The sequence below is a fragment of the Canis lupus genome, chromosome 1 (genome assembly GCF_003254725.2).
Source record: "Canis lupus dingo isolate Sandy chromosome 1, ASM325472v2, whole genome shotgun sequence".
NCBI classification, from domain to species: Eukaryota; Metazoa; Chordata; class Mammalia; order Carnivora; family Canidae; genus Canis; species Canis lupus.
In genome coordinates this window covers 121,841,044-121,864,966 of record NC_064243.1, presented here as the reverse complement: position 1 = coordinate 121,864,966, position 23,923 = coordinate 121,841,044, and the positions used below count along the sequence as shown (strand labels likewise).

The following is a 23,923-nucleotide window of genomic DNA, read 5'->3' as shown; positions in this document are numbered from 1 at the left end:
CAGCACGGAGTCCGGAGTGTGAGCCGCCGCCACTGCGCTGCCGCGTATAAAGCGTAAACGGCAATTTGAATTTTCATTGGAATTTTTTAACTGATCACAGCCTTCCGCCTGAAGACGTGGGACTGCACTTGCTCCCCCGCGAAGGGAGGGCCAGGCCGCGCCGGGACCACCCATCGGCTGGCCAGCGTGCCCCCCACGGAGCCCATAGCCCCGTGACGTTGATGGGAAGCCCGACCTGCGGAGCAGCCGCGGGGGCCCGGACGTGGGCTGACCTGGCAGGCCCGGGCTTGAGAGAGGACAGGGGCCAAGCCCCCGGGGCCTTCCCACCCTCCGGTTCCCTGGCACCGGGTCCTGCTCCTCCTGCCTGGCCCCGGCCTCACTGCTCACACCGGTGCAGCCAGTCTGACCTCTCTTCTTCTGGGATTCCCGTGCTTAGCGCACAAGATGCCCCCTTCCCGCCGCCACCGCCCCTCTTGGCTCAGCCAAGCGGCTCTAGGTGCCCAGCTCTGCCTGAGAGCAAGGCCCGGGCCAGCCAGGCTTCCAGCACAGCCCACACCTTCCCTGGTCAACCGGGGGTCAACAACCCCAGCCCCCAGCACTCTGTAACTTTCCATACGTGCCTCTGTGGGACTGCTGACCGTTCTGCAGCAGGGGTTCCTGGGCCACTGAAGGCCATCTGGTGGCCCCAGGTTAAGGGGTCCTCTCTGGGAAGGACTTCCCAGAAGGACTAACTTCTTAGTCCTTCTAACCTGGCTACTGTTCTTACCATGTATTAAGCTCCTCAGATGCCCTTTATACTTTATAAGCAATAATGATTGTTAATACAGGACACTTACTATGTGCTAGATACTATTGCAAATGCATTGTGGGTATTAATCCACTTACTCCTCACAGCATCCCTGGAGGTTAAGGTGATTAGAATCTCCCCCCATTTTACAGATGAAATTGAGGTCCAAAGAGGTTAAGGAGCTTTTCCAAAGTCTCATTGTGGACTGATACCCTCTCTAGCCAGCAGCTGGTTTTCTAGTTCAATCTCCAGGCTCCCTCAAGGCCTGAATCCAGAGCTTGGATGCTCTGACCCTGATCCAGGCAGCCATAGAATGAAATGAAACCAAACAGCCGAAGGCGAGCTACCCCAGACAAGTGGCCAGCAGTAACTTCCGGGGACCCCAAGCCTTGCTGCAGCCTGTTTCCACAGATGTCTTTTCTATTGCCTCTGCCAAACCCATTCGTCCTTCTGACCTAGGTGTTGCTTCCTCCATGGAGCCTTCTTGGCATCCACGAGTAGGCTGGATGCCCTTTCCTGCCACCACTCCATGTGGAGTGCTGGCTCCATGTGGAGTGCTGGCTCCTAGAAGTTTCCCGTCCCAGCCCTTATCACTCAGCCCTTATCACTACAACTACCAATCTACATAGCTGCCTCCCTTCCAGACTGGATGTTCCCAAGTGGGCAGGGATCATTAAAGTCTTACTTTGTTTTAAATGATTTTTTTGAAAAACAATTATTTTTATTTTTGAAATGAACATACACTCAGGAAAGTACATAAATCCTAAATGTAGAGCTCGATGAATTTTTACATACGCAACCACGCATTCAGATCAAAGCAGAACACATGGGAAGTGCCCAGGAGGTTCCCTCGGTCCCCTCCCGGTTATTAACCCCACCCCAGGAGTAACTGCTGGTTTCACACTGTCGCTATAGTTCTGCCTTTTCTGAGACTTCAAATAAATGGAATCACACAGTAATACTTTTCTGTGTCTGGCTTCTCGTGCTCACGGTTACGTCTGTGAGATTTCTTTCTTTCTTTTTTTTTTTTTTTGTGAGATTTCTTCATGTTGCTGAATGCCCCAGTGGTCTGTCCTTTTTACTGCTGTGCAGTATTCCACTGAATGAATATACCACATTTCTGTGTCCACCATATTGTTGATGAGCGCGTCAGCTAGGAAAAAGAACATCTGGAACTCTCATTCTCGCTGGTGGGACGGTAAGTTGCTACCATCACTAAGGAAAAGTCTGTGTCTATCATCGATAACAATGATATATATTGATATCTGTAATACTAACATATGTTGTATTTATCATTGTCCTATATCTCTCATTTACTAAGCACTGAGTGTGCACCAAGCCCTGTAAGCTGTGTTACCCCAATCCTCATAATCACCCTAAGAAGTAGATAGTTGCCTTCTTTGAAATAGCAGTATGGTAGCAGCAACATGATGGGATTATCATGAAGTTGAACACTCTGACGGACTGAGTCCAAAGCTGACGTTTTGGAAATGCTGTTCGTGGTACCTCTTATTGTTATTACTGAAGGACACCGGGCCCGGAGCTCAGGAGCCTGCATTCATGTCTCCCTGAGATAACCTGAGTGAGTCATCTCAGCAGCCTTCAGCTCCAGGCCCCTGGAAGGCCGACATCTGCTAGCAGGGACTTCCGGGGATGACACAGGGCACACTCTTCAATCAGACCCAGGCTCTCACTTCAAGAAGATCCTTATGCTTGGGGGGGGGGGGGGGGGGGGGGGGCGGAACAGTGCATCAGGAAGGGTCTTGGGAGTGTTTGGGAGCCCTCTGCGACATGGGGACCTGCCGCTTCTGCCAAGTTTAGTTCACAAGGTACTTTCAGGTGATGGTCTCGTTGCCCTGGAAGGTCCACAAGGACTTGGCGGCTGTATGCTTCTCAACAACTCACCCACAGAGATGAGCAAGTGTCTCCCTCCCCCACCCGCACCCCCACCCGCACCCCGGGACTCTGCCAAGAGCTGGGGGCTGCAGCCCGGAACTCCCGGGAGGGAGAGGGACAGCGAGCGACCAGGGAAACCCAGGAGCACGAGGCTTCTGGCGGCAAGTTGGGTGAAGGACACACAGCGGGGCAGGAGGTGGAGAGGAAGTGCGGGGGGCGGGGTGCTCCAGACTCCGTGTTCACCGGAGACCCTGAAGTTCTAGGGAGGGAAGAGCAGCCCCGAGGGCGAGTGCGCAGCGCAGGGCAGCTCCCGCCGAGGTGAGGGAGGACGTGGGGGAGGACGTGGGGCAGCGGCTGCGAGGGCACCGGGTGGGGCGGGGGTCCGCGGGCGACGGAGCTCCAGGGGAGCCCTGCAGCCCGGCCCGGGAGCCCGACGGGAGCCACCGGGAGGGCTTTCAGCCAGAGGGGCGGCCCGGGCCCCGAGGCCCCAGCCGCGGAGGTGGCGGGAGGGGCCCACGGGGGAGGCGCCGGGAGGTCAGCTCAACGAGTGGCTGCAGGGCGAATGCGCGCTCGGAAGGGCGGGCGGGCGCGCGCAGGGGCAGCCGGCGCCCCACGGACGCCCCGGACCCGCGGCTGCCGGCCCAGGTCGTAGGCCCGCGACCAGGCGCGGTGACCTTGGGCACAGGCCCGCCCCGGCTCCCGGCCCGGAACCCTGCGTCTCGGGGGCGGGGAGGACGTGCCGGGAGGGGCAGCGCGCGCGGCGGGGCGACGGCCGGCGGGACCCCCGCTCCCCGCTCCCCGCCAGCCCCCGCGGCCCGGCCCGCACCCTGCCGCGCGCCGTGTTTACATCCCCGCGGGCCGGCCACGCGGCCTCCCGCCGCCCCGCCGCCCCCGAGCCCCGGCCCCGGCCCCGCCCCCCGCCGCGCGCGCCAGCCGGCCTCCCGCGTCCCGCGCCGCGCCGCACCTCGCGCCGCGCAGGCCCCGTGGCTTGGCCCCGCCCCGCAGGCCCCGCCCCGCCCCGCAGGCCCCGCCCCGGCCCTCCGGCGCGCAGGCCCCGTCCGCTGGCCCCGCCCCCTGCAGGCCCCGCCCCCCGCAGGCCCCGCCCCGGCCCTCCGGCGCGCAGGCCCCGTCCGCTGGCCCCGCCCCCTGCAGGCCCCGCCCCCGCAGGCCCCGCCCCCGCAGGCCCCGCCCCCCGGCCCGGAGCGCCTCTGCCCGGCTGCGCGGCGGCGGGGCGGGCCTGCAGGCGGCGGCGGGGCGGGCCCGGGCCCTGGGGCGGCCGCTGAGGGGCTCGGAGCCGGCCGGGGCGGGGCGGAGGCTGGCGGGAGGGTGCGAGGGCGGGCCGGGGGCCGGTTCCGCGCGCAGGGATTTTTAAATGTCCCGCTCTCGGCCGGGCGCAGGAGCAGCCGGCTCGGCCGCCCGCGCGGTGTAGGGGGCAGGCGCGGATCCCGCCACCGCCGCGCGCTCGGGCCGCCGCTCCCGCCTCCCGCCTCCCGCCGCCGCCTCCCGCCGCCGCCGCCGCCGCGGACAGGGCTCGGTGAGGGCCGGGCCGGGCTCCGGGGCTCCGGGGGGGGGGGGGGCGAGCCGGGCCAGGGCGCGGCGGGGTCGCGGGGTGGCTCCGGGCCGGGCCGGGGGGCGGCGGGGCGGGGGGCGGCGGGGCCCCGGGCGCGCGGCGGACCCGGCGCGGCGGGTGACAGGCCCCCCGGGCCCATCGGCCATTTTCCCGGCCGGCCCGAGCCTCCCGCCGCCGCCGCCGCCGCCCGCGCGGGGGGAGGGGTGTCCGGGGCGCGCGGCCGGCCCTGCCCCCGCCCGCGCCCGCGCCCGCGCCCCCGCCCGCGCCCTGACCCCCGCCCGGCTTGTGCCCCCAGGGCCCGAGGTCGGCCCCGCGTGCCGCGCCAGCCATGCCGAGGGAGAGGAGGGAGAGGTGAGTGCCCCGTGGCTGCGCGGCGGGGGGAGGGGAGCCCAGGCTGCCAGCGCCCGCCCTGACCTCGGTGCCACCCGGCGGCCCGCAGGGATGCGCAGGACCGGGACACCATGAAGGACGACGCTGGCACCGACGTGTCCGTGCGCTCCAGGAAGAGGAAGGCAAATGTGGCCGTTGTGAGTACAAAGGAGACAGGTGGGGGAGGAGACCCCCTCCCGGGCCTTACCTGGCGGGGCTCCCCCCCCCCCCCCACCCCGGGGGCCCTGCCTCCTTGTACTGATTGGGGTGCCCGCAGCCTAACCACCTTTCTCTCTCTCCTCTCTCTGTGTTTTTTGTCTTTGGGCCGTCTGGTGTGTTTCCTTGGGGGCTGGGGGTCGCCCTCCCTTAGTTTTTGCAGGATCCGGATGAAGAAGTTGCAAAAATTGACAGGACTGCGAGAGGCCAGTGCGGCGGACAGGTAGGTTCACGTGCCCACCGGGCCTGGGCGGAGGGCCTGCTGCGCCTTGTGCTTTAGATGGACGCTCGGTCCCCGCTGCCTCCTGCTGGAGCCGTTCCTCTACCAGGGGCCATGGTGCTCATCCATGGGCCGAGGCCTGGCCGGTCGGTGGCATTGGCCTCGGCCAGCCGTGGGACCCCAGGAAGGCGTTGGGTTCCTCACCCGCACCTCCGAGGTTACAGATAACGCGCTGATGTCCCGAAGAACCAGAGTGGACATCAAATAACTCAGTCCTCTCCTTTTGCCCTTGAGGAAACTCAGACTCAGGGCAAGAAAGTGACCCAGAGTCCTGTGCAAGCCAAGGGCGGAGTCCATCCCGGAGCCCTGTCTCCAGGCGGGGGAACTGGGGGAGGGCTCCTGACACAGAGCTCTCCGCGGACTGTGATGCGGGGGTTTGTGTGTGTCCATAGCGACCCAGATTCTCCCCGTCCCCGCTTCTGTCTTTCGGTCCTGGTGCTAAGGACCTCCCTTCCCCCCACCACACGGTGAGCAGCAGGTATGTAACTTCCCCCCTTCTGGAGGTCCTCAGCCTGTCCTGCAGTTACCTACGGTGATGAGGACTGCTGTCCGGGGCTCTGCCTGGCCTCAGCCAGAGTATCAGTGGAACATTCTCTGTCACGATACCTGTGTCTCAACACATTTTTTAAATTGACTAGTCCATTTCTCTTGTCTCTCCGTCATGGAGTTGCCGCCAAATTTCCTGCGTGCTCGTGATATCGTTACAATATCAGCAGTTCCTAGCAGAAAAACCTTGCGTTATCTTCCTACCTCCAGAAATGGCTGGAGACTGTAGTTATGGCTCCAGTAGGGGAAGCAGCCTATCTCCAAACTAGCGGGTCAGGCCTTCTGACCCTATCACGGAGAAAAGCTTGAGTGGGAATAGTATCTGAGCAGAGGGCTCTGGTCCCAACTAGGTTAGCAGTGGGCAGCACGTCGCTGTGTTGGGCACTGAGCAACAGCTGTGGCAGCTGGTTCTGGCAGAGTGAAGGGCTTTGAAGCAGTGGGTGTGCAGGAATAGTTGTCGTCCCTGCACGTAGACCCTAGAAATTAGCAATTCTGGGGAGATCGACCTAATATCGAACAAGGGGTTGATGATTTCCTTCTCATTAGATGAAGAAATACTTTCCTTTAGGGAAGGAAATAAGACATTCCTTTCTTTTCTTTTCTTCTCCTTGAAAAAACAAAAAGCAAACAAACTTTAAGCAGGTTGATTTTTATGAGCCGTGGTAAAATGGCTCTCCACTTTGTGAAACTCGGGATTGCTTATTTTCCCAGCTGTTTTGGGAATTGAAATTTCTGAGAGTGAAGCGAAGGCATCCATATCCACTTGTTGGAGTAGTTTGTTCTCGAGGAGGACCGGAGCAGTGCTAGGGTGCCTAAAATCGGGCTGTGGGCCTGTCCCCAAAGTGTGCACATTGATAGCCGTGGTATTTAAATACTCCTATCATTTCCCACTAACGAGAAGGAATTTTCCTGGTTGTTCAGAGATTAAGGACAACAGGTTTCTGTACGTTTTGTAGAGCAGATAGCTTGAAGATTGCCCATCTATCTATGGAGCACTCGTTCTGGTTTTTCCCTGTGTAGATTCATGAAGCTAGAAGTTTGGGGTAACACAATTATCACACGGAATTTTTGTCAGGAGTTCTAGTTCAGCCCAGTACAGTGGCCTGGAGCTACTTGTGGCGCATTGTGCTAAACTCCTTATAACTCCTTCCTCAGGACACAGAGAACCTTTGAGTGTTACCTTAGGCCTTTCCTAATCAAAAGACTACCCTTTTATCTGAAATCCATTCAGCATATCCGTTTTGTTGTTTAACTTTTTGCAGGAGACCCACCTTTTTAATTGAAGTGAAATCCTGGACTTTGTAGTAGTTACTTCTCAGCACCTGATTCTACATAGGTAGTTCTGTTCTTAGTTAAAAGTGGCATAAGGGGTCGGGGGTGTTTAGAAATAGTCAAAATTGGTGTCTTGCTCTTATCCCGGTCCTTCCTAAAGTCGGATGGATCTGGCCTCTTTGAAACCCAGCGTACACTCGAGACTTCGACTTCATTATTGTGCCTCACGTGCTGGATCCTAAAGGGTCCAGGTTTCCGAACCACTTGTGGCTTGTGGGTCATCCAGTCTGTCTATGCACTGTGGTTTAGGAACTGCTGCCATTTTATCCTCAAAGGCTGCTCTCAGCCCTTTCAGCCATCTGGCTGTAGAGGGTGGCACCCAGCTTCTGCCTTCACAGCTAGAATTCATTCTCGAATGAAGAGCAGCTTGAAGCAGTTGTAATGTGACTCGTTTTGAGTCAAGGAAATGCTACCAGCACATGAGACTAGAGCTGGAAGGGGAGGTTGCCCTTCTGGAACAGCTGTTGGCAGGAGTTGTCATGGTTAATTTGCATGCCCAATTCTTTGCACCCTGGGTGGAGAAGAGCTTTATCCTGCTTTGCTCTCCTCAGCACACTGAAAGTGCTCTGGCCGCCTCTGAAAGTGGCCGGTGTGCTGTGCGCGCCCCACTACCGTATCCTCCAGGCAGCACCTGGAGCCCACATCCCATGCTCATTTCTAATTGTCCCATTTCTTCTCTGGTCAGCCTTAATGAACTGTCTGCTTTAAAACAAAAGGCCAAGAGTCTCAGACTTCCACAGGACTTCCGTGCTGGCGGGATTGTTACTTGCCGCACTGTCCACAAAACCACTCTTACGACTCAAAAAAAAAAAAAAAAAAAAAAAAAAAATCCATCGTAGGCTTCTTTTCAGAGTAGGACGATAAACAGAGCAGCTTGACAAAGAAAACTTTGTAAATGGCAAAAGGACCTTCTTATTTTCCAAATACTGAAAATCGAATAAAATTAAGTACCTAGAATCTTTGAAAGGAAAGCATATTGTTTGCGTTTTTAATGATGGTTTATTCCCTTATCAGTTCTTGGATCCTCATTCCATGCAAGACTTTGGGGGCAGGATTCAAAGGTCTTCAGGGGTATCTGGCTTCTATCTCCACGGACTTCTTAGTATATCCTGTGACCATTCCTGGATTTGGTTTTAACTAGGCAGATATTCTTTTTGTTTTGTTTTGAGTTAAGGAAAACAAAAGGTCCTCGTTATGTAATATATTAGGTAGTCTTGCAACCAGGAGATGTCACATTTGATGGTTTTACGTCTTAAGATGGGGACACTAAATACAGATGGTAATTTACATTTTTGGTCTTTACGCTTGTGAATGTGCGGTGCGCATGTAAATATACTTTTATTGGAATTCTTTCACTTTTAAGAAGTTTTGGTAGATTAGTTGTACCTGTTAAAAAAAAACAAATCTTTGAGTTGTGACCAAATAATCCCACAGCATACCTCAGAGGTTATGCCCAGTTTCTTACCGAGCTGCAGGTGGATTTGTATAGGTGGTGGTGGTGTCGGTTTTTGTACTCCTAAGAGCTGTTTGCATTTTGTCTTAATCCCTCCTGGGTCCATCTTCCTGCTCAGGTACTGGTTTGACGGCGACAGTGTGGAGGATAAAATGCTACTGACTTTGTAGTCGTCTTAGATACTTACTGCATAGACTCCTAAGCCAGTGGCAAGTGAAACGAAAGCTTGGAGTCCTTACTGTGGCTTTTACTTACTCGTTCCATCTTCATCCTCATTTAGGCCAGAATAGGTATTTAGGCCTGGAGATTGCTCTCTAGTGTGAAGATATTTTCTGTTTTACTGGCTGTTCTACAAATCACTGAATGTACACATAGCTGGTTCCTATCAAACATTTAAGAATGTGTGTTTTCTTCTACAGCCTTGGGACAATAATCCCGCATGTGAAAACCCCTGCTCCTTGATTCCCACACCTGACAAAGAAGAGGATGAGCCAGCATACCCAAGTTCCGTGTGTGGACCGCAGAGCTTCATGCCCTCCAGAGCCTCGCCGCTGCCTCTACTGAAGTAAGTTGCCTGCCACGTGCCTTCCAGGTCTTTTGCTCCTTGTGCACAATCTCACCAAGTCAGTGTGGACGCATACTGACGCCTACTTCTTGTCTTTCGCTTGGTTTTGTTTCTTGTAGCTGGGCAAATAGAGACGAGGTCTGGAAAATTATGCTAAATAAGGAAAAGACATACTTACGGGATAAGCACTTTATGCAGCGGCACCCCCTCCTGCAGCCCAAGATGCGAGCAATTCTTCTGGATTGGTTGATGGAGGTGAGCTTGAGTCTTCCTGTCGACTGGAAGCATTGACCACTTCTAGAACCTTTGATGACCTCTTTGTGTGTCTTATACCCCATTGACACTTTTCTGTGTCTCCAAAGTACCACTCTTTTGCTTGGGTTCTTCCGTAGAAGAATTTCTGAAGTCTCTTTACCTCTTAGATATTTTGAGGTTGGCATTTAATTTTTTTTCTTCCAAGTTCAAATAATTACAAAAGTTCTCTTTTCCACTGAACTGTAAATATTGATATTTGGTCTTTAATTAAATTGCTTTTGAATCTATCCGGTGGAATGCAGATAACAGCTGTTTGATAGCCACTATCATAAGTTTTAAAAATACATGAACAGGCTTATCTTTAACAGTCAGAAAGCTTACATTGTTCTTTTTTAACTCCTTGGAGTCCATTTGTCTTTCGCCACGGAATAGCATCGTAAAAAAATAATGTATTCAAATCTTTTATTTCTCTGCAACAACTGGTCAAAAGGACAAGTATGACAAATTGTGATGGATAATTGTTAGACATCAAAAGCTATTGTATGGGCAGTGTGCCTCTCCTGGGAGGACGCGTGTGTGACCCAGTAGTGCCTGCAGGGGCACCGGGAGGCACCGGGAGCCTTGGGTGGTGGGATGTGGGCTTTCTTCTGTGATGCTGAAGGACTTCTCAGCCAGCTCCGTCTTATGAAAAAGGAAGGACATAAGGAAGTTGAGTGTCTGAGTATTCCCTAAAAACAAACACGGTGAGGTACTGTTTGGAAAGCCTCTACTCCCAGGCTCTGTGCACCCCCGTTAATGCTCATCGTAGGCTCAGATCCCCTGCTGCCAACTCGCTGGGTATGGGTCTTTGTCAGGCAAGTCATTTAACCTAGAATCTTGGTTTTCTCATCTGTAATATTTTCTAGCAGTATTTTCCTTACAGAGTTTGTATGGCCTAGACGTGGTATGTGTGAACTGCAGCGTATGTGGTTGGCGAGAAAAGATGGCTCTTCTCACCGTTACTAATTTGCTTGTCTTTCGTTATTGAAAAGCTAACATTTTCTGTACTGAGCTCTTTGGCAGGCCTGCCTACTTGAGACTCCAGGCCTCACATGTGCCCTTCTGGGCCCCCCGAGACGTTTTATAATCCCTCGAAACATTAGATGGAGGATGCTTCACTCTCCTAGGCGGCAACTCATTGGACATTGTGACTGAGAAGTTCTACTTTATATACTGCAGTTGATGCCGTATACTTTAAGGAAGGTTTTTCTCAGAAAGTCAACCAAAGAAAGTCATGTAATACCACTGAGAGGATAGGCCAGGGGGTAACCTTCGGGTGCTCGGTGGGACGAAGCTGCAGGCGTGTCGACCGTGAGCCGGGCGACGGGGGTCTGAGAGCTTGTCCCTGAGCGGACGGATGCTCCAGCTTCACTTCCGACCTCAAAGATGCCTCAGCTTGGACCTTAGAAATACTCTTTAGTGATTGATGGCATTTTCTGTGAAGGTTCTGTTTGCTGTTTCTCTGGGGCCTTTTCTCCCTATTCACCCCATGAGATGCAGCGGCACACGGGAAGGCCTGTAGGAGTGGCAGTTTTCCGAGCGCAGACGTTCGATGGTGGTGAGGAGTTGGGGCCCAGTGTTTCCTTGTCCTCAGCTCCCTCGCGTGCACCCCCCACCCCATCTCTGCAGTCCTGTGAGGTGGGCCGGGCAGGCACGGTCCTGGTGTTAGGGCTTGAGACCATCGTTCAGTCTTCCCATGAAATGCTCCTTCAGCCTATGAACACGTGCTCTTACTGGCATATCGATCACAGAACGTTTAATCCTTCTATCTGAGCTCCATCCAGGTTTTCGCCCCTGCTTGTGCTCGTGGACAAGCAAGGTAACAGTCCTTTCAGAAAAGCAAAGTTCCTCTCTCTCGATTGGGTTCTCTGGTCCTTCACGAAAACTCGCTGCAAATTTTGTTTGTTGGTTTGTTTTTGTCTCTGTTCCTCAAGTAATTGTTCTAAAACTCACTAAATGTTTTTTCAGGTGTGTGAAGTCTATAAACTTCACAGAGAGACATTTTACTTGGCACAGGATTTCTTTGATCGGTATATGGCAACGCAACAAAATATTGTAAAAACACTTTTACAGCTTATTGGGATTTCATCTTTATTTATTGCTGCCAAACTTGAGGTAAATCATTTTCAAATATTTGTTACGTGGCACACTTTGTTTCTTGAGATCTCCTGAGGTGACCGGAAGAGGCCAAATGCTTGTCTGCGTTTTTCTAATTCGAGGTCGTCTGAAGTATAAAGATACGTGCAGAAAGGGCTAGAAATTAACCAAGAAGTGAGAGAAATAGTGAGTGTATGAATCGCTTAGGTTAGTGTAGTTCCTGGTAGCCCAAAAATTGAACTTTGACCCAAGAGGACTACAGTTTTGGTGTGATTAGAAGGGTGGATGGGCCCAACTTTCAAACGTGTTGCTAAAGGTATTTAAAAGGTGACCATTTCAAAAATATCTCCACCGAGTAAAAGCTGTATTTATGTCTATTTATTGGTAACAGTGGGTGTTTCGTTTCTTTCACAATAAATGCACTTTGATCAGTGGAGGAGCTCCTGTATTTACTCCATGGATGTTCCCTGTCTCTTTCCAGGCTAGTGTACTAAAAACAGTAACTTTGGAAGTACATTGTAAGTTAAAACTATTAGAGATTTTTGCTAATTGTTTCTCCCTTTTATTTCCTTTTAGGAAATCTATCCTCCAAAGCTGCACCAGTTTGCTTATGTTACAGATGGGGCATGTTCAGGAGAGGAGATTCTTAGCATGGAATTAATCATTATGAAGGTAGGTTACAAGTTAATTTTTCAGTCCTTTTTTTAAAATGCATACATAATATCTTTTCCACATTCCGTGTGAGTGCATCTGAGAGGAGGTCTCCCGCTGGACACATTGTGGCATGCAATGTGGCTGCGTTTTGAACTCCTTTAGAGGCCTTCGGGGAGCAGAAATGTCTTTTTCTTCTCTCAGCCATTGGTCTCCTTTCTCTCGGTTTTCCCTTAGGCTCTTAAGTGGCACTTAAGCCCCCTGACCATTGTATCCTGGCTGAATGTATATATGCAGGTTGCATATCTAAATGACTTATATGAAGTGCTCCTGCCACAGTATCCCCAGCAAATCTTCATACAGATCGCAGAGGTAAGCGGCTCCGCTCCCTTGGGGGCTACCTACCCCACTGTGAGCCTGAGGAGCCCTAGAAGGGATGGATGGTGGCCGTCCGTGTGCTTCAGCCTCTTTTCTGCTCCACAGCTTTTGGATCTTTGTGTCCTGGATGTTGGCTGCTTAGAATTTCCCTACGGCGTACTTGCTGCTTCTGCCTTGTATCATTTCTCTTCGTCTGAATTGATGCAAAAGGTTTCAGGTACGTTGGCTTTCCGGTCCATTCACAAGGTGGATTAAACTTACAAACCGATTGAGCCTAAAAGTTACTTTCTTTGCAGGGTATCAGTGGTGTGATATAGAGAAGTGTGTCAAGTGGATGGTGCCGTTTGCCATGGTCATTAGGGAGACGGGAAGTTCAAAACTGAAGCACTTCAGGGGAGTTCCCGCTGAAGACGCACACAACATCCAGACCCATATAAACAGCTTGGATTTGCTGGTCAGTAGTGTTCCTTCGTTCCCAGAAAAACTCATAAAACTGCCTAACCAGCCTCCGCACGCCTCTGCAGGCAGGCGTCAGATAGGCTAGAAAGACCCCAGTTCTTTTAGTTCCTTGAAAAAGAAAACTTGCACTCAATAGATGCGATGCCTAAGTAGCACGGAGACCAGAGACCTTGTCCATCGCTCCCGGCCGTTTGTTTCCCCCGCTGCCACAGAGGGCACGCTCAGCACGCCGAGCCCAAAGGACCGGGTCTTCCATTTTCACGTTTCTCGCTTTTATTCCCAACAGGACAAAGCCCAAGCAAAGAAAGCCATATTGTCTGAACAGAATCGGATTTCTCCTCCCCCCACCGGGGTCCTCACTCCCCCGCAGAGCAGCAAGAAGCAGAGTAGTGGGCAGGACACGGCGTGAGCACACCAGCACTCTCCACCAAAGACCGTTGGGCGGGCGCGCCGCTCCGAGTTCTCTGCCGCGCCGTGGCCGAGGCGCGCGTTAGCTTTTACACATATTTAAGTGGAAGAGCGCGTCTCTTCTGCAACCGAAGTGTTTCCTTGGATGGCATTGGACAGGGAGAAGTGTTTTTTATTAAATGCTTAGGTTTTTTTAAATAAGTGGGTCGAGTACACCAGCCACCTCCAGAACACCAGTGAGTGCTCCAGATGCTGCTAAGGAGGGTGATACTTGACTTGATTGACTATTCACGCAGATAACAAAGGCTTGAAGTTGCAGAGCGCCGTGTTGCTCTTGGTCTCCCCTTGTGTGTGCTGGGTTGTGTGCTGTTGAGCGGGGCTGGTAGTTGTGAGCGTTGTGATGTGGAGCCCACACCCAGCGGTGCTGGGGGCCTGCCCTTTTCACACTATCCGTTGACAATGTATAATGCCTTTGATGAACTGTTGTTTTGTAAGTGCTGCTATGTCTATCCGTTTTTTTAATAAAGATAACACTGTCTTTGAGACAGCTGGTTTTATGAGCTATGTCTGATCATTCAGTTAGAAGTCCTCTTCGAGTGTGGCTCTATCGAAGTCTCTTTTTTAATTTCATGCTTCTGAAAGCTCACACCTTTCAAGCAAATATATTTAAAAGCAGACTTCTGAAGTGAGCCTTAGGTACAGCCTCCAATTTGGCCTTTCTTCCGCATTGCCCTGCGCAGAGGCTGCTCAGGTGGGGTTCGCGGGTGGGCCGTGGCGGCTTGAGAAGCGGCGTCTGCATCCAAGGGGATTCTTAGGTATCATCTCTGCCCTGCAACAGGCCCAAGGTCATACAGCATCTGTAACTGGTGTTAGTACTGTCTTTGTCCTTACCCATGTCTTAACCTAAAGGACTTCTGTTTGGAGAATTTGTTAACAATGTAGGAGGCTTAAAACTCATACTCCAAAGACGAAAATGTAAAATAGAATCCTATGCAGCTCAAGGCCAGACGTCGCCGTGTGGTCTGATCCCTGACCGCTGATGGAGTCCCCGAGTGCCTTGTTAACGAGGAGGTCCCCGTTCAGCTCACACTGCATTTTGTCGAACATTCGCACAGCGGTCTTGTCAGGTTTTGTGTCTCACTTCCTTGCAATGGTTTGGTGTATGTACGGGTTCATAAGAAGGGAGGGTGAATGAGCAAATAAATCCCACTTATTTTCAACTTGGTATTTTATCTCATTTTGCAAAACTCTAAAGGGGAAAAACAGCCATTTTAAATCATTTATGTGAGGTTGGAGAGAGACCCTACTCCTTTACATTGTGATGTTACAGTTTGGCAAGTTTTATTTTTTTATGTATTTTTTATTTTTATTTTTTAAATTTTTATTTTTTAAGATTTATTCATGAGAGACACAGAGAGAGAGAGAGAGGCAGAGCCACAGGCAGAGGGAGAAGCAGGCTCCCTGCGGGGAGCCCACACAAGACTCCATCCCAGGACCCAAGATTACGCCCTGGGCTGAAGGCAGACGCTCAACCCCTGAGCCACCTGGGCATCCCCCTGGCAAGTTTTAATACAGTGTCCTAATAAATGCATTCAATATAAATCTACATGTAATGGTATTTAGTCCAATGTTACTCCAAGCTAATTATTTCCTCATTGGAGGCAGAGATGCTCCCACCTTAAAAAGCAGGGAATTTTTAATGGTGACCGTGTGTAAGGACTTTCTGGAAAGATCCTAAAAAGTGGTTAATTTACATTTGGCATTTTGTGTGCAAAATTATGGCACTGAGAACATTTCGGTTTCCAAAGCCTTGGATTAGTTTCAGGGCTTGACACACGAGGGGACGTGGTCTGAACGCAGGTCTGGGGTAGCACTTCAAACACGCTTTGGCCCTTGTGTCGCAGAGCGTGGCCGGACCTGCTGAAACGATTATGCAAACCTGAGAGTGCTGCATTTCTGGACATCAGGGCTCTTTGTTTTTGTTTTAGTAATGGCAGTGTTGCCACGGGCAGCTCTTTTAATCATCGGTGCTAATACAGGATCCGGCCTGGGTGGATGAGTGAATTCATAGTAATGCGTCCTGTGGCTCTGCCAGGAACCCTGACAGCCACTAGGAAGGAACACCAAGTTTCCGTGCTTCAAGGAGCTCTTCCTTTTGCCTTGTGCTTTTTCCTTTAGTCGTCAGCACAAACGTTGGTCCCTCGCTGGTTGGCTCTGCATACGCATTTGCTAAGTCACTATCTTTGTTCTGCAATTCAGCTAAGCCCAGCTGAGGCCAGGTGATGCCAAACCGACGACATCAGGGTGAAAATGGGAGCTCTGGTCAACCTGGGTGAGCAGAGATGGTGAGCAGAAAGGCCCCAGAGAAGGGGGTGGCTTGGCCCCTGAGTGCGACTTCCTTGTGTTAGGGGAGAAAGAGCAAGTTATTGAACCGACGGTGAAGGCTGACTGGATTGCGGTCGAGCAAACCACATCCTCGTGTCACGCCCCGGCCCACAGGTCCCTCGCCAGACCTCCCACAGGTGCTCCGTGTCTCTGTCCTCTGGCCGGAGAGTGAGAACACCGGTCCTCGGGTAGTGGGTGTTGACGGCCTCCCAATGCCATGCTCCCCGGGGACCTGCACGGCTCATGGGTGCGTGGATTTCACACCACGTGGCTACGTGGTGCTAAGGTTCACGCGGACGTTCAGCAGAGGAGTAAAGCTGCTGAGCCCTTTGAGATTTGGAGCAAGATGTACCCCCGGCCTCTCCGACACAAACGAGATTGGAGTTTATTCGGGCAAAATGAGGCTCTAGCTCAGAGCAGGGTTGCAAAGAGAAATCAAATCTGATAATGTCTAGTCATATTTACCCAACCGTGCATTTTCCTACCACATGCTCAACATTTTGAAATTCAAATCACATTTATACCTTGGACATTGTTAGGAGACTATTTTTATCCGTGCTGTAATCATCTAATTGGCTGATTACAGGTCTCAAATTGCCACAGAGAACTCAATTTTTGAAAGAATTGTCCTGTTTGATCAAATATGTTATTCAAGCAAAGCAGTCATTGTTGCACAAGGTTACCTGCCAGCCGGAGCTAACCAGGAGTAATAGCATTAGCAGCCTACACTTAAAATCAAGCATTAGCTAATCTGCCGGGGACAATGGAGTCTTAAATATAATTTGCCGCGGATACTTCAGTCCCCGCGCTGACAGACAATTGCATTTCGTATTCAATGAGCACAGATTTTTCCTACCTCATCCCGATCCCTAACGTGACTCCCGGAGCCTGCGCCGCGCTCTGCTGCCCGGGCCCCCAGGGACCGTCCCCCGGGAGTCGGGGGAGGGCGGCGCCGTCCCCTGTCCAGCCCGCGCCCCCTCCGCACCCGGCCCGCCCTGCCGCCTGCCCGGCCGACACCAAGTCCCCAGAAGGGGCGGCACGGACCGCAGCGGGCTCAGCTGCTGGGGGCGGCCGGGCTGCGAGCGGGTGCCCTCCCTTGGGAGCACCCCCCCACCGCGGGGCACCCCAGCTCTGGAGGTGAAAGACTGCGGGGTGCAGCCGCGGGGTCAGGGGGCCAGGGCCGGGCTCCTGCTGTGTCTCCCCCTTCCCCCCCCACCCCCGGCCCCGAGTCAGCCGAGGAAGCAGGCGATGAGGCGGGGAGGTGACCCCGCGGCCCTGGCGGCAGGGAGCTGGGGGCCGCGGCTCCGGGCACCGGGGACCCGCCACATGCAGCCGCCCTTCTTCCCGGCCCGCCTCTGCACCCACCACGGAGACTTCTGTCCCGCACCTCTGCCTGTTGCCCGCCCGCAGCCTCGAGGCCCTCACCGCCACCGCCACCAGGGACCGCCTCTGTCCCGGTCCTCCTGTCTCCCGCCGCGGGCTTCTGTCCCCAGGCCGCACAGCGCCCTGCCTGAGGCCACCCGAGGCCAGCTGAAGCCAGCTAAGGCCACTAGAGGCCACCTGAGGCCGCCTAAGGCCACCTGAGGCCACCTGAAGCCAGCTAAGGCTGCTAGAGGCCACCTGAGGCTGCCCAAGGCCACCCGAGGGAAACCCTGGGGCATCCTGGCCACACCCAGCGCAGCTGACTGCCCCTTCCCTCAGCAACTCCTGCCCTGTCCCCTCCCTCCAGCCACACGCCAAGTCACCAAGTCTCGTCCCTTCCAGGCCTGACCCGCCGCCCCCACGGTCCAGGCCAGCTCGCCACGGGCCGGCCGCCTCCCAGGCCCGCTGCCCACTGTGCAGCTTCCGCTGGTCGGCCTCCGCCTGCCGGTGCCCCAGGGACCGCGTCCTTGGCCGTCCCCGGGGTGATCCCTTACTCTACGTCCATTGTTCACGCCCAGGGAACTGGGCCAGCAACATGCGACACACACGGGGACCCAGTCGGCTCACCGGCCACCGGGGACCGTGGAACTGCACAGTGGGGTCGGTTCACATGCACCGGCGGGCGCCAAAGTTCAAGTGCAGAAAACACCACGACTCACCTGAAGACCCAGCGCCGGCTTCACGTCACTTTTCAAGCAACGCGACGTTAAAGACGCCACGGAAGGGCCGCCTGCTCTCATGTCCCCGCCCCGTCCCACCGCCTTCCTTGCTCCTCAGAGGAAGCAATCACCCCAAGGCTTGTGTGCATGGTTCCCACACGTATTTTTTAGACTTTTGTCATTTATATTTGGCTCCATAAGCCACAGACTTACAGGGACACTACTCTGGGTGTCCTAAAAGCTCACACAAGTAGAATCACACCGTACCGACCATCACACCACTTCCTGTTCTCTTTCAACCTTATCTTCAGGACGTACCCACATGGACACGGGCAGGGGCGGAATTTTTAAATCTTTTATTTATTTTTTTAAAAGATTTGTTGTTGTTATTCATGAGAGACACAGAGAGAGGCAGAGACACGGCAGAGGGAGAAGCAGGCTCCATGCAGGGAGCCCAACGCGGGACTCGATCCCAGGTCTCCAGGATCACGCCCTGGGCCGAAGGCGGCACTAAACAGCTGAGCCACCCAGGGATCCCTTTTTTTCTTAAATTTTTAACTGTGGTGAGGTTTCCCCTTGTGTGAATGCCCCGCGGTGTACATGTTCCCTCCCAGGCTGGCCCACAAGCCGGCCACCGCCGCCGCGAGCACCCTGTGTGCACGCGTGCCGTGGGTGTGTACCCCTCCAGGGCACGTCCCCGGGTCCAGAGTGGCCGTGTCAGAGGGCAGGTGCTCCCGCGGCTTCACCCGACGTGGTCGGCCAATTCCCCAAATGGCGCCCGTTTCCACTCCCAGCCGCGGGCATCACAGTCCCTGCCTTCCCACGGCTGCCCCCGCGCGCGCCGTCTCTTGACCCCGTGAGCGCTGCTGTTACTGAGCTTTCTTGGGTTTTCTCTGACTACAGGAGAAGCAGCACGTGTTGGATATGATAAATTAGACTTCCGCCGACACGTACAACGTCGAAAGTGAAAAACCCCCGGAGGTGCCATTCCTAACAGTTTTGGCTTTGAAACAGCTCCAGAATCTTTCCTGTGCGTACACTAACCCACGAAGGCGCAAAATATTTACCGAGTATTTGGTCCACGACAATTGCATCCGATCATACCTCCGAAGTCATTTAAAACGCACCTGGCCTCACAAACCCAGCCCGTCGGGCTCTTTCCTTTTCAGTGACCTGTGGCTTAGCCCAGGATTTCAGGGCCCGGCACCTGCGGGCTCGCCGGAGACTCCCCCTCCCTGAATGAACAGGGCGATGTGTGGGTTCTTACCCGTGGAGTCACCTTCGTTCAACCTCCTGCGCTCCCACGCGCGGGGAGTACTCGCCATCTTCCACTTGCAAAGGCCCAGCATTCACGTGGAAAAGCCGGACTCCGCGGAAGCGAGGCAGGCCCCTGCTGCCGTTCCTAGTGTTTCCTCCGGGCCAAGGAGCCACAAGCCATCGAATTCCAATTCCCGGAAGGGTCACGGGAGTGGGCTGACTTACCAAGGCCCAGACTCCAGCGCATCATCAGACAGAGAGCTAGGCGGACAAGCCCATCCCTCCCGTCATCCAGAAAGTTCTCCGTGTCCCTCTTGCTAAGCACCTAACCAAGTCATTGCACCTGGTTGTAGACAAGGAGCACTCCATGGTGGGAGATGCCGCAGCGGCCTGAGGCACCCCCCCCAATCCTGGGTCCTCTGTCCCTCCCCTGCCCTGGGGGTAGGAGAGGCTGCTGCCCGCCGGCGTCTGCTGTGTTTGGGCTGCATAGATGGTACTGAAATGTTTGAGCCGACACGTGAAACTTGGGCGAGCCCAGATCATGTGGTGGGCCCGGCCCCCGGCGGCCCGGCCTGCAGGGCCCACTGAGCCCCAGGGCCCCCCGCACCCCTGCCCTGGCCCGGGGCACCCTGCCCCTCATCACCACCTACACGCCGCCACTCTTCTGGAGAAGACGGATAGCCCGTACCCCAACTCTATCAAAAGCAAGGAAACACAGATGGGGAGAGTAGAAGGGTGCAAGCTAAGCGACAGAGAGAGCATATCCCTCCCTGGACGTGCAGAGCTTTTGCGCGTGTTTAAGGTCAGGGCAAAGCATCTTGGGTCCTTGTCACCCGCCTGCCTCCACTGGCATTTGAGTGTCCAGATTCCTGGGTCTGGGTCCTCCCCGGCTCTCACCCCAAGGGCTGTGGGGCTTTCAGCTCCTCTCTTACCTGCCTCAGGCCTCGGGCGGGCTGCCCGGTGGGCGGCACCTTCTCCCAGCGGGAGCCCTGCCCCCCAGGAGGGAAGAGTGGCTTTCTGTTTCTCTTCAAACGCTAGTCTTCCAGGTGCTGATGAAAGACGGGGCTGGGGTGTTTTTAGGTTTGCAGTACACTTCAGGGAACTTGCCTGCTTCCTGTCATGCAAACGAGGTTTCGTTTCTCTAGACGTGGAGGGTGGGTGGGGGGTCAGGGCAACAGTGCGCAGGGCAGAGAGCAGGCCTGCACGCAGGTGGGCTGAGGGCTGCCCACCTCCCCCTGGTCCTGCAGGCTGCCTGGTGACCTCGGGGTGACCTCTGACACTCAGCCCATCTAGGGCATGTCAAGGCCAGAGGTGGGGCAAGTGTGATTCCAGGGCTGCGTCCACAAGACGCCCCCACTCACCCCCCACCCCCCAATGATCCAAAGGTTGGTGCCTGAAAGGGAACCGGCCCTGCAGGGTGGCCCTCGACAGGGTCCTAGGTGGGAGGACCTTGGGCCCGGCTTGGCTTTGTTCTTCCTTGAATGGAACCTCTTGCGTCACTGCTGGAAAATGCTCTAATTCTGCCCTGGGAGGGAGAGAACGGAGGCATCACAAGACAAATTGCAGCAGAAAAAGATGAGTTTCCAGATCCTGGGAGTGATTTTTCTGCACCGTTCATTTTAGCGACGTCCAGGGAGTGGGAGGAGAGGGCTCATCTGTGGCCGAGATAGATGCAGATGCCAATATAGAATTCACGGGAGCACAAAAGGCGGGCTGGGCGGGTTTTATTAATTATATTTCTTTTATCCTCATAACAATGGCATGTCAGCAATCTACACTGAATGTGCCCAATTGATGCTAATGACTTCATCCTTTTGTTTCTGTGTTGTTTTTTTTTTTTTTAAAAAAAAGGTCTGTCTGCCCCGGCTACTCAGCCCGAATGAGCCCGGAGCCCCGCAGGGCCCTGGAGGCCGTCCTCTGGGCCCCCGCCCCGTCCTTTCTGTGCCCGGGCAATGCCAACAGCAGTCCTGGCTGGAGGTGGCCTTTTGCCGTGTCCCCAGGCCCTGCGGCCCTCCATCCCGCGGTGCCATAATCCCGGTACGGGTCCCCTCCGACCCGGGCATGGAGTCCTCCGGGAGGGGCGACAGGAAGGTGCGTGTGGGACTGGGTGTGGAGCAGTATCTCAGAGCCGCAGACCCCTCTTAGTGCACCTCAAATCCCATCCCGCACCCAAGGGTTCTTTTTGAAGCACGAGAGATGAATAGGTTATGGGTTGCTCTCTCCCCACCACCCCTATCGGTATTAGATTTCATGATTTGGCCTAAGTTAGGGAAGGGGGCCTGTGCTGGAACACCGCGATGACTGAAGAACCACAGCATTTGCCCACGTCCGTCATCGCCCTCCCGCCCCGGAGCCCACAGGGAGTGGTCAGGAATGGCATCGAAGTTTCCAAATGGAGGTGCGCTGAACCTGTGTCCTCCCCTTCTGCCCGGAACCACCCCATGAGGGGCTGCCGCACACCTGACCCAGGATAGGCCCACGGGAGGCATCCAGGCCGAAAACAAGGTTTCCTGTGACAAATCGACGCTTCTGCTGTTGTTTGGAGACTAACTTCACAAGCACGAGACGCGTGGGCTGGGGCACAGCCTGCGGGCAGCCGGGAGTCAAGGGAGAGCCCCGGACTAGAGATCTCACCTGGAACGGCCCGGAGAGGGCTTTCAGAATGGGGTTTGGAGGACCCCCTGCGGGGGCATCACGGTGTCCTGCGGCCGACGATGGGGACCAGGGCCATCACCGAGGCTGGGTGCGCTGGCGCAGGCTCAGGGAGGTCGTTTGGGAGCAACAGGCCACAGCTGAGGGGCGCGGAGCTCCTCCTCCACCCGGCCTCCTACTCTCCCGACGGCCTCTGGGCAGGCAGCGGGGCCGGTTTGCGGGGCTGGTGCCTGGCAGCCTTGGTGGCACCAGGGCTGAGAAGACCGACCACCGAGCGGGGGCTGATGCCCCGCGGGGGGGGCGCCCGCTCACCCCGAACAGCTGCTGGCCCCGGGTGCGCGCCGACTACGGAAGCTCCAGCGGCGCCGCCCCAGCCCAGGAAGCCTCGGCGGCCAGCCTGCGAAGTCGGCCTCCGTTCCCTGCCCCCGCGAGCCCCGGCTCCTGCAGACGAGCTCACACCTGCAGATGGCCCCTCACACCAAAAGCAGAACCAGCAAAGCTTGCGATCCCGGGGCCTTCCCTCTTCGGATGGACGGGCCGCTGCATGTCGGGGCCTGGCCCTCCCCGGGGCTCCTCGGGCTGTGCTCCCCGAGGCAGTTCTGGGTGCCTGAGCCTCTGGAGTGGCGCACGGGGCTACGGGGTAAGCGAGTCAGCACGAAAACCCACCCCTCACTCCGCTGCCCGGGACTGGTCGCTGCGCCCACCAGCCGGGCCCGGAAGAACCGAGGGCGTGGAGCAAGGCCTCAGGTAACTCGGGAGGAAGAGCGGGGCCACAAGGCTGTGGTGGGGGCCAGGGGCACGGGGCGGGGAGGGAGAGAGGACACTCCAGAGCCCCCGAGCCCCTCCGCACCCCGGCTAAGCACAGCGGTTGGGAGGACTCCTTAAGTCTCTCACCAGGGTCCGCAGGAGGGGCTCTGGCCCTGGGGCCCAGGAAGCACTGGCCCAGGGAACACGCAGCCAGGGGCCGCGGGTCAGGAAGGCCAGCACGGGGCCCTGACAGGGCCCCCCAGAGACGCTCTCCAGAGAGCTGCGGGTCAGATCCACCCGCGAGGAGTCCTGTGGCCCGGAGCCCCCAAGTCTCTGGCCAGACAACATAAAGAGGATTAGCTGCAAGTGACACAGAATCCAAGCAGGAGAAACAAGGAATTCATGGATCCTTTTGTCTGGACAGCCCGGGGGCACACATGGCTCAGGCATGGCTGGATCTGGGCGTTTGTATGCTATCCTCAGGACTCTCTCTCCCTTGCTCAGCTCTGCTTTGCTCTGTGTGCACGTCCTTCCCCAGGTGGCACCTGCCAGCATCTCTGGGCTGATAATCCCACCAACAAGCACCTCCTTCCCGGAACCTCTAGCCAAAGTGCTGAGGATGGCACTCCTTTCTCCAGCATGGGTCACATGACCACGCCTTCGCTAATCACTGTGGCCAGAGGGATGCAGTGCTCTGAGTGGCCAAGCCGGGGCCGCCAGGCCCTGGGGCAGGGTTGGAGTGAGCCCCATCTAAACTACCTGAAAAAGTGAAGGGACGCTGTTCTGAGAAAGCAGCAAATACAGAAACAACAGAAACCCTAGGAAACAGAGGTTGACAGCAAAGATCTGAAGCTGCTTCAAAAATCCCGCTTCCAAGAGCAGGCTCCTTCTTGCTGCAGGTGCGTGGACCACCGTGCCAGGCCCAGGACGCAGGGAAGGCTCTGGACACCCCTGTGAGGCAGCCTCCCCAACATCCGGCCTCGGGGGTGGCAGCAACCCTGGCCAGCAGGCAAGTGAGCGGGAAGGAGGCAGCAGGAGGGTTCAGCTTCTGGGGCACCCCACGGGCCTGTAGCTGTCTTGACCTGTCTCGGTGAATGCATCGGCACCAGTCACTGTTCCAAGGTGCCTGCGTGGGACCTTCCATAAAACAGACCTTGACGTCAGGGGTTGGGCTTGGATTCCGACAGAGGGAAAACACGGTTCCCAGCCAGAGTGTGGGTGCTTGCCCACGGCGCCCACAGCACTTTACCAAGGCTTCACTTAGTCACCGAACTCCCCCACCAGCCCAGTTTAGGAAAGAGGAAATTGAGACGGGATGGTTCAGCCTCTTGCCCAGCGTCAAATGGAAGTCGGTAGGTGGCCGTTTCAGGTGTCTACACTGCACGAGATGCCCGGGATTGCTTAAGTCCATTAACTAGTTTATATGAACTCCAAAATCCAACCCAGGGTTGGGCCCAAGCACCCTCCCCGGGACCTGCAGGCCCTGGGGAGCCGGAGCTG

General features: G+C 55.4%; 1 protein-coding gene across 2 annotated transcripts; it reads left to right on the top strand.

Annotated features, from left to right (window-relative positions):
* Positions 1–2,934: 2,934 nt before the first annotated feature.
* CCNE1 (cyclin E1) lies at positions 2,935–13,858 on the top strand. Of its 2 annotated transcripts, none has more exons than XM_025425277.3 (12): positions 2,935–3,001; positions 4,549–4,604; positions 4,693–4,780; positions 4,993–5,061; positions 8,869–9,014; positions 9,134–9,269; positions 11,277–11,423; positions 11,982–12,077; positions 12,294–12,428; positions 12,540–12,651; positions 12,731–12,888; positions 13,180–13,858. In XM_025425277.3, exons 2-12 carry the CDS (start codon positions 4,582–4,584, stop codon positions 13,300–13,302), a joined length of 1,233 nt encoding a protein of 410 aa, XP_025281062.1. In that variant the 5' UTR covers positions 2,935–3,001; positions 4,549–4,581; the 3' UTR covers positions 13,303–13,858. The 2 variants fall into 2 exon arrangements, with proteins under 2 accessions (XP_025281062.1, XP_025281061.1); XM_025425276.3 differs by lacking the exon at positions 2,935–3,001 and adding an exon at positions 4,009–4,217.
* Positions 13,859–23,923: the final 10,065 nt, after the last annotated feature.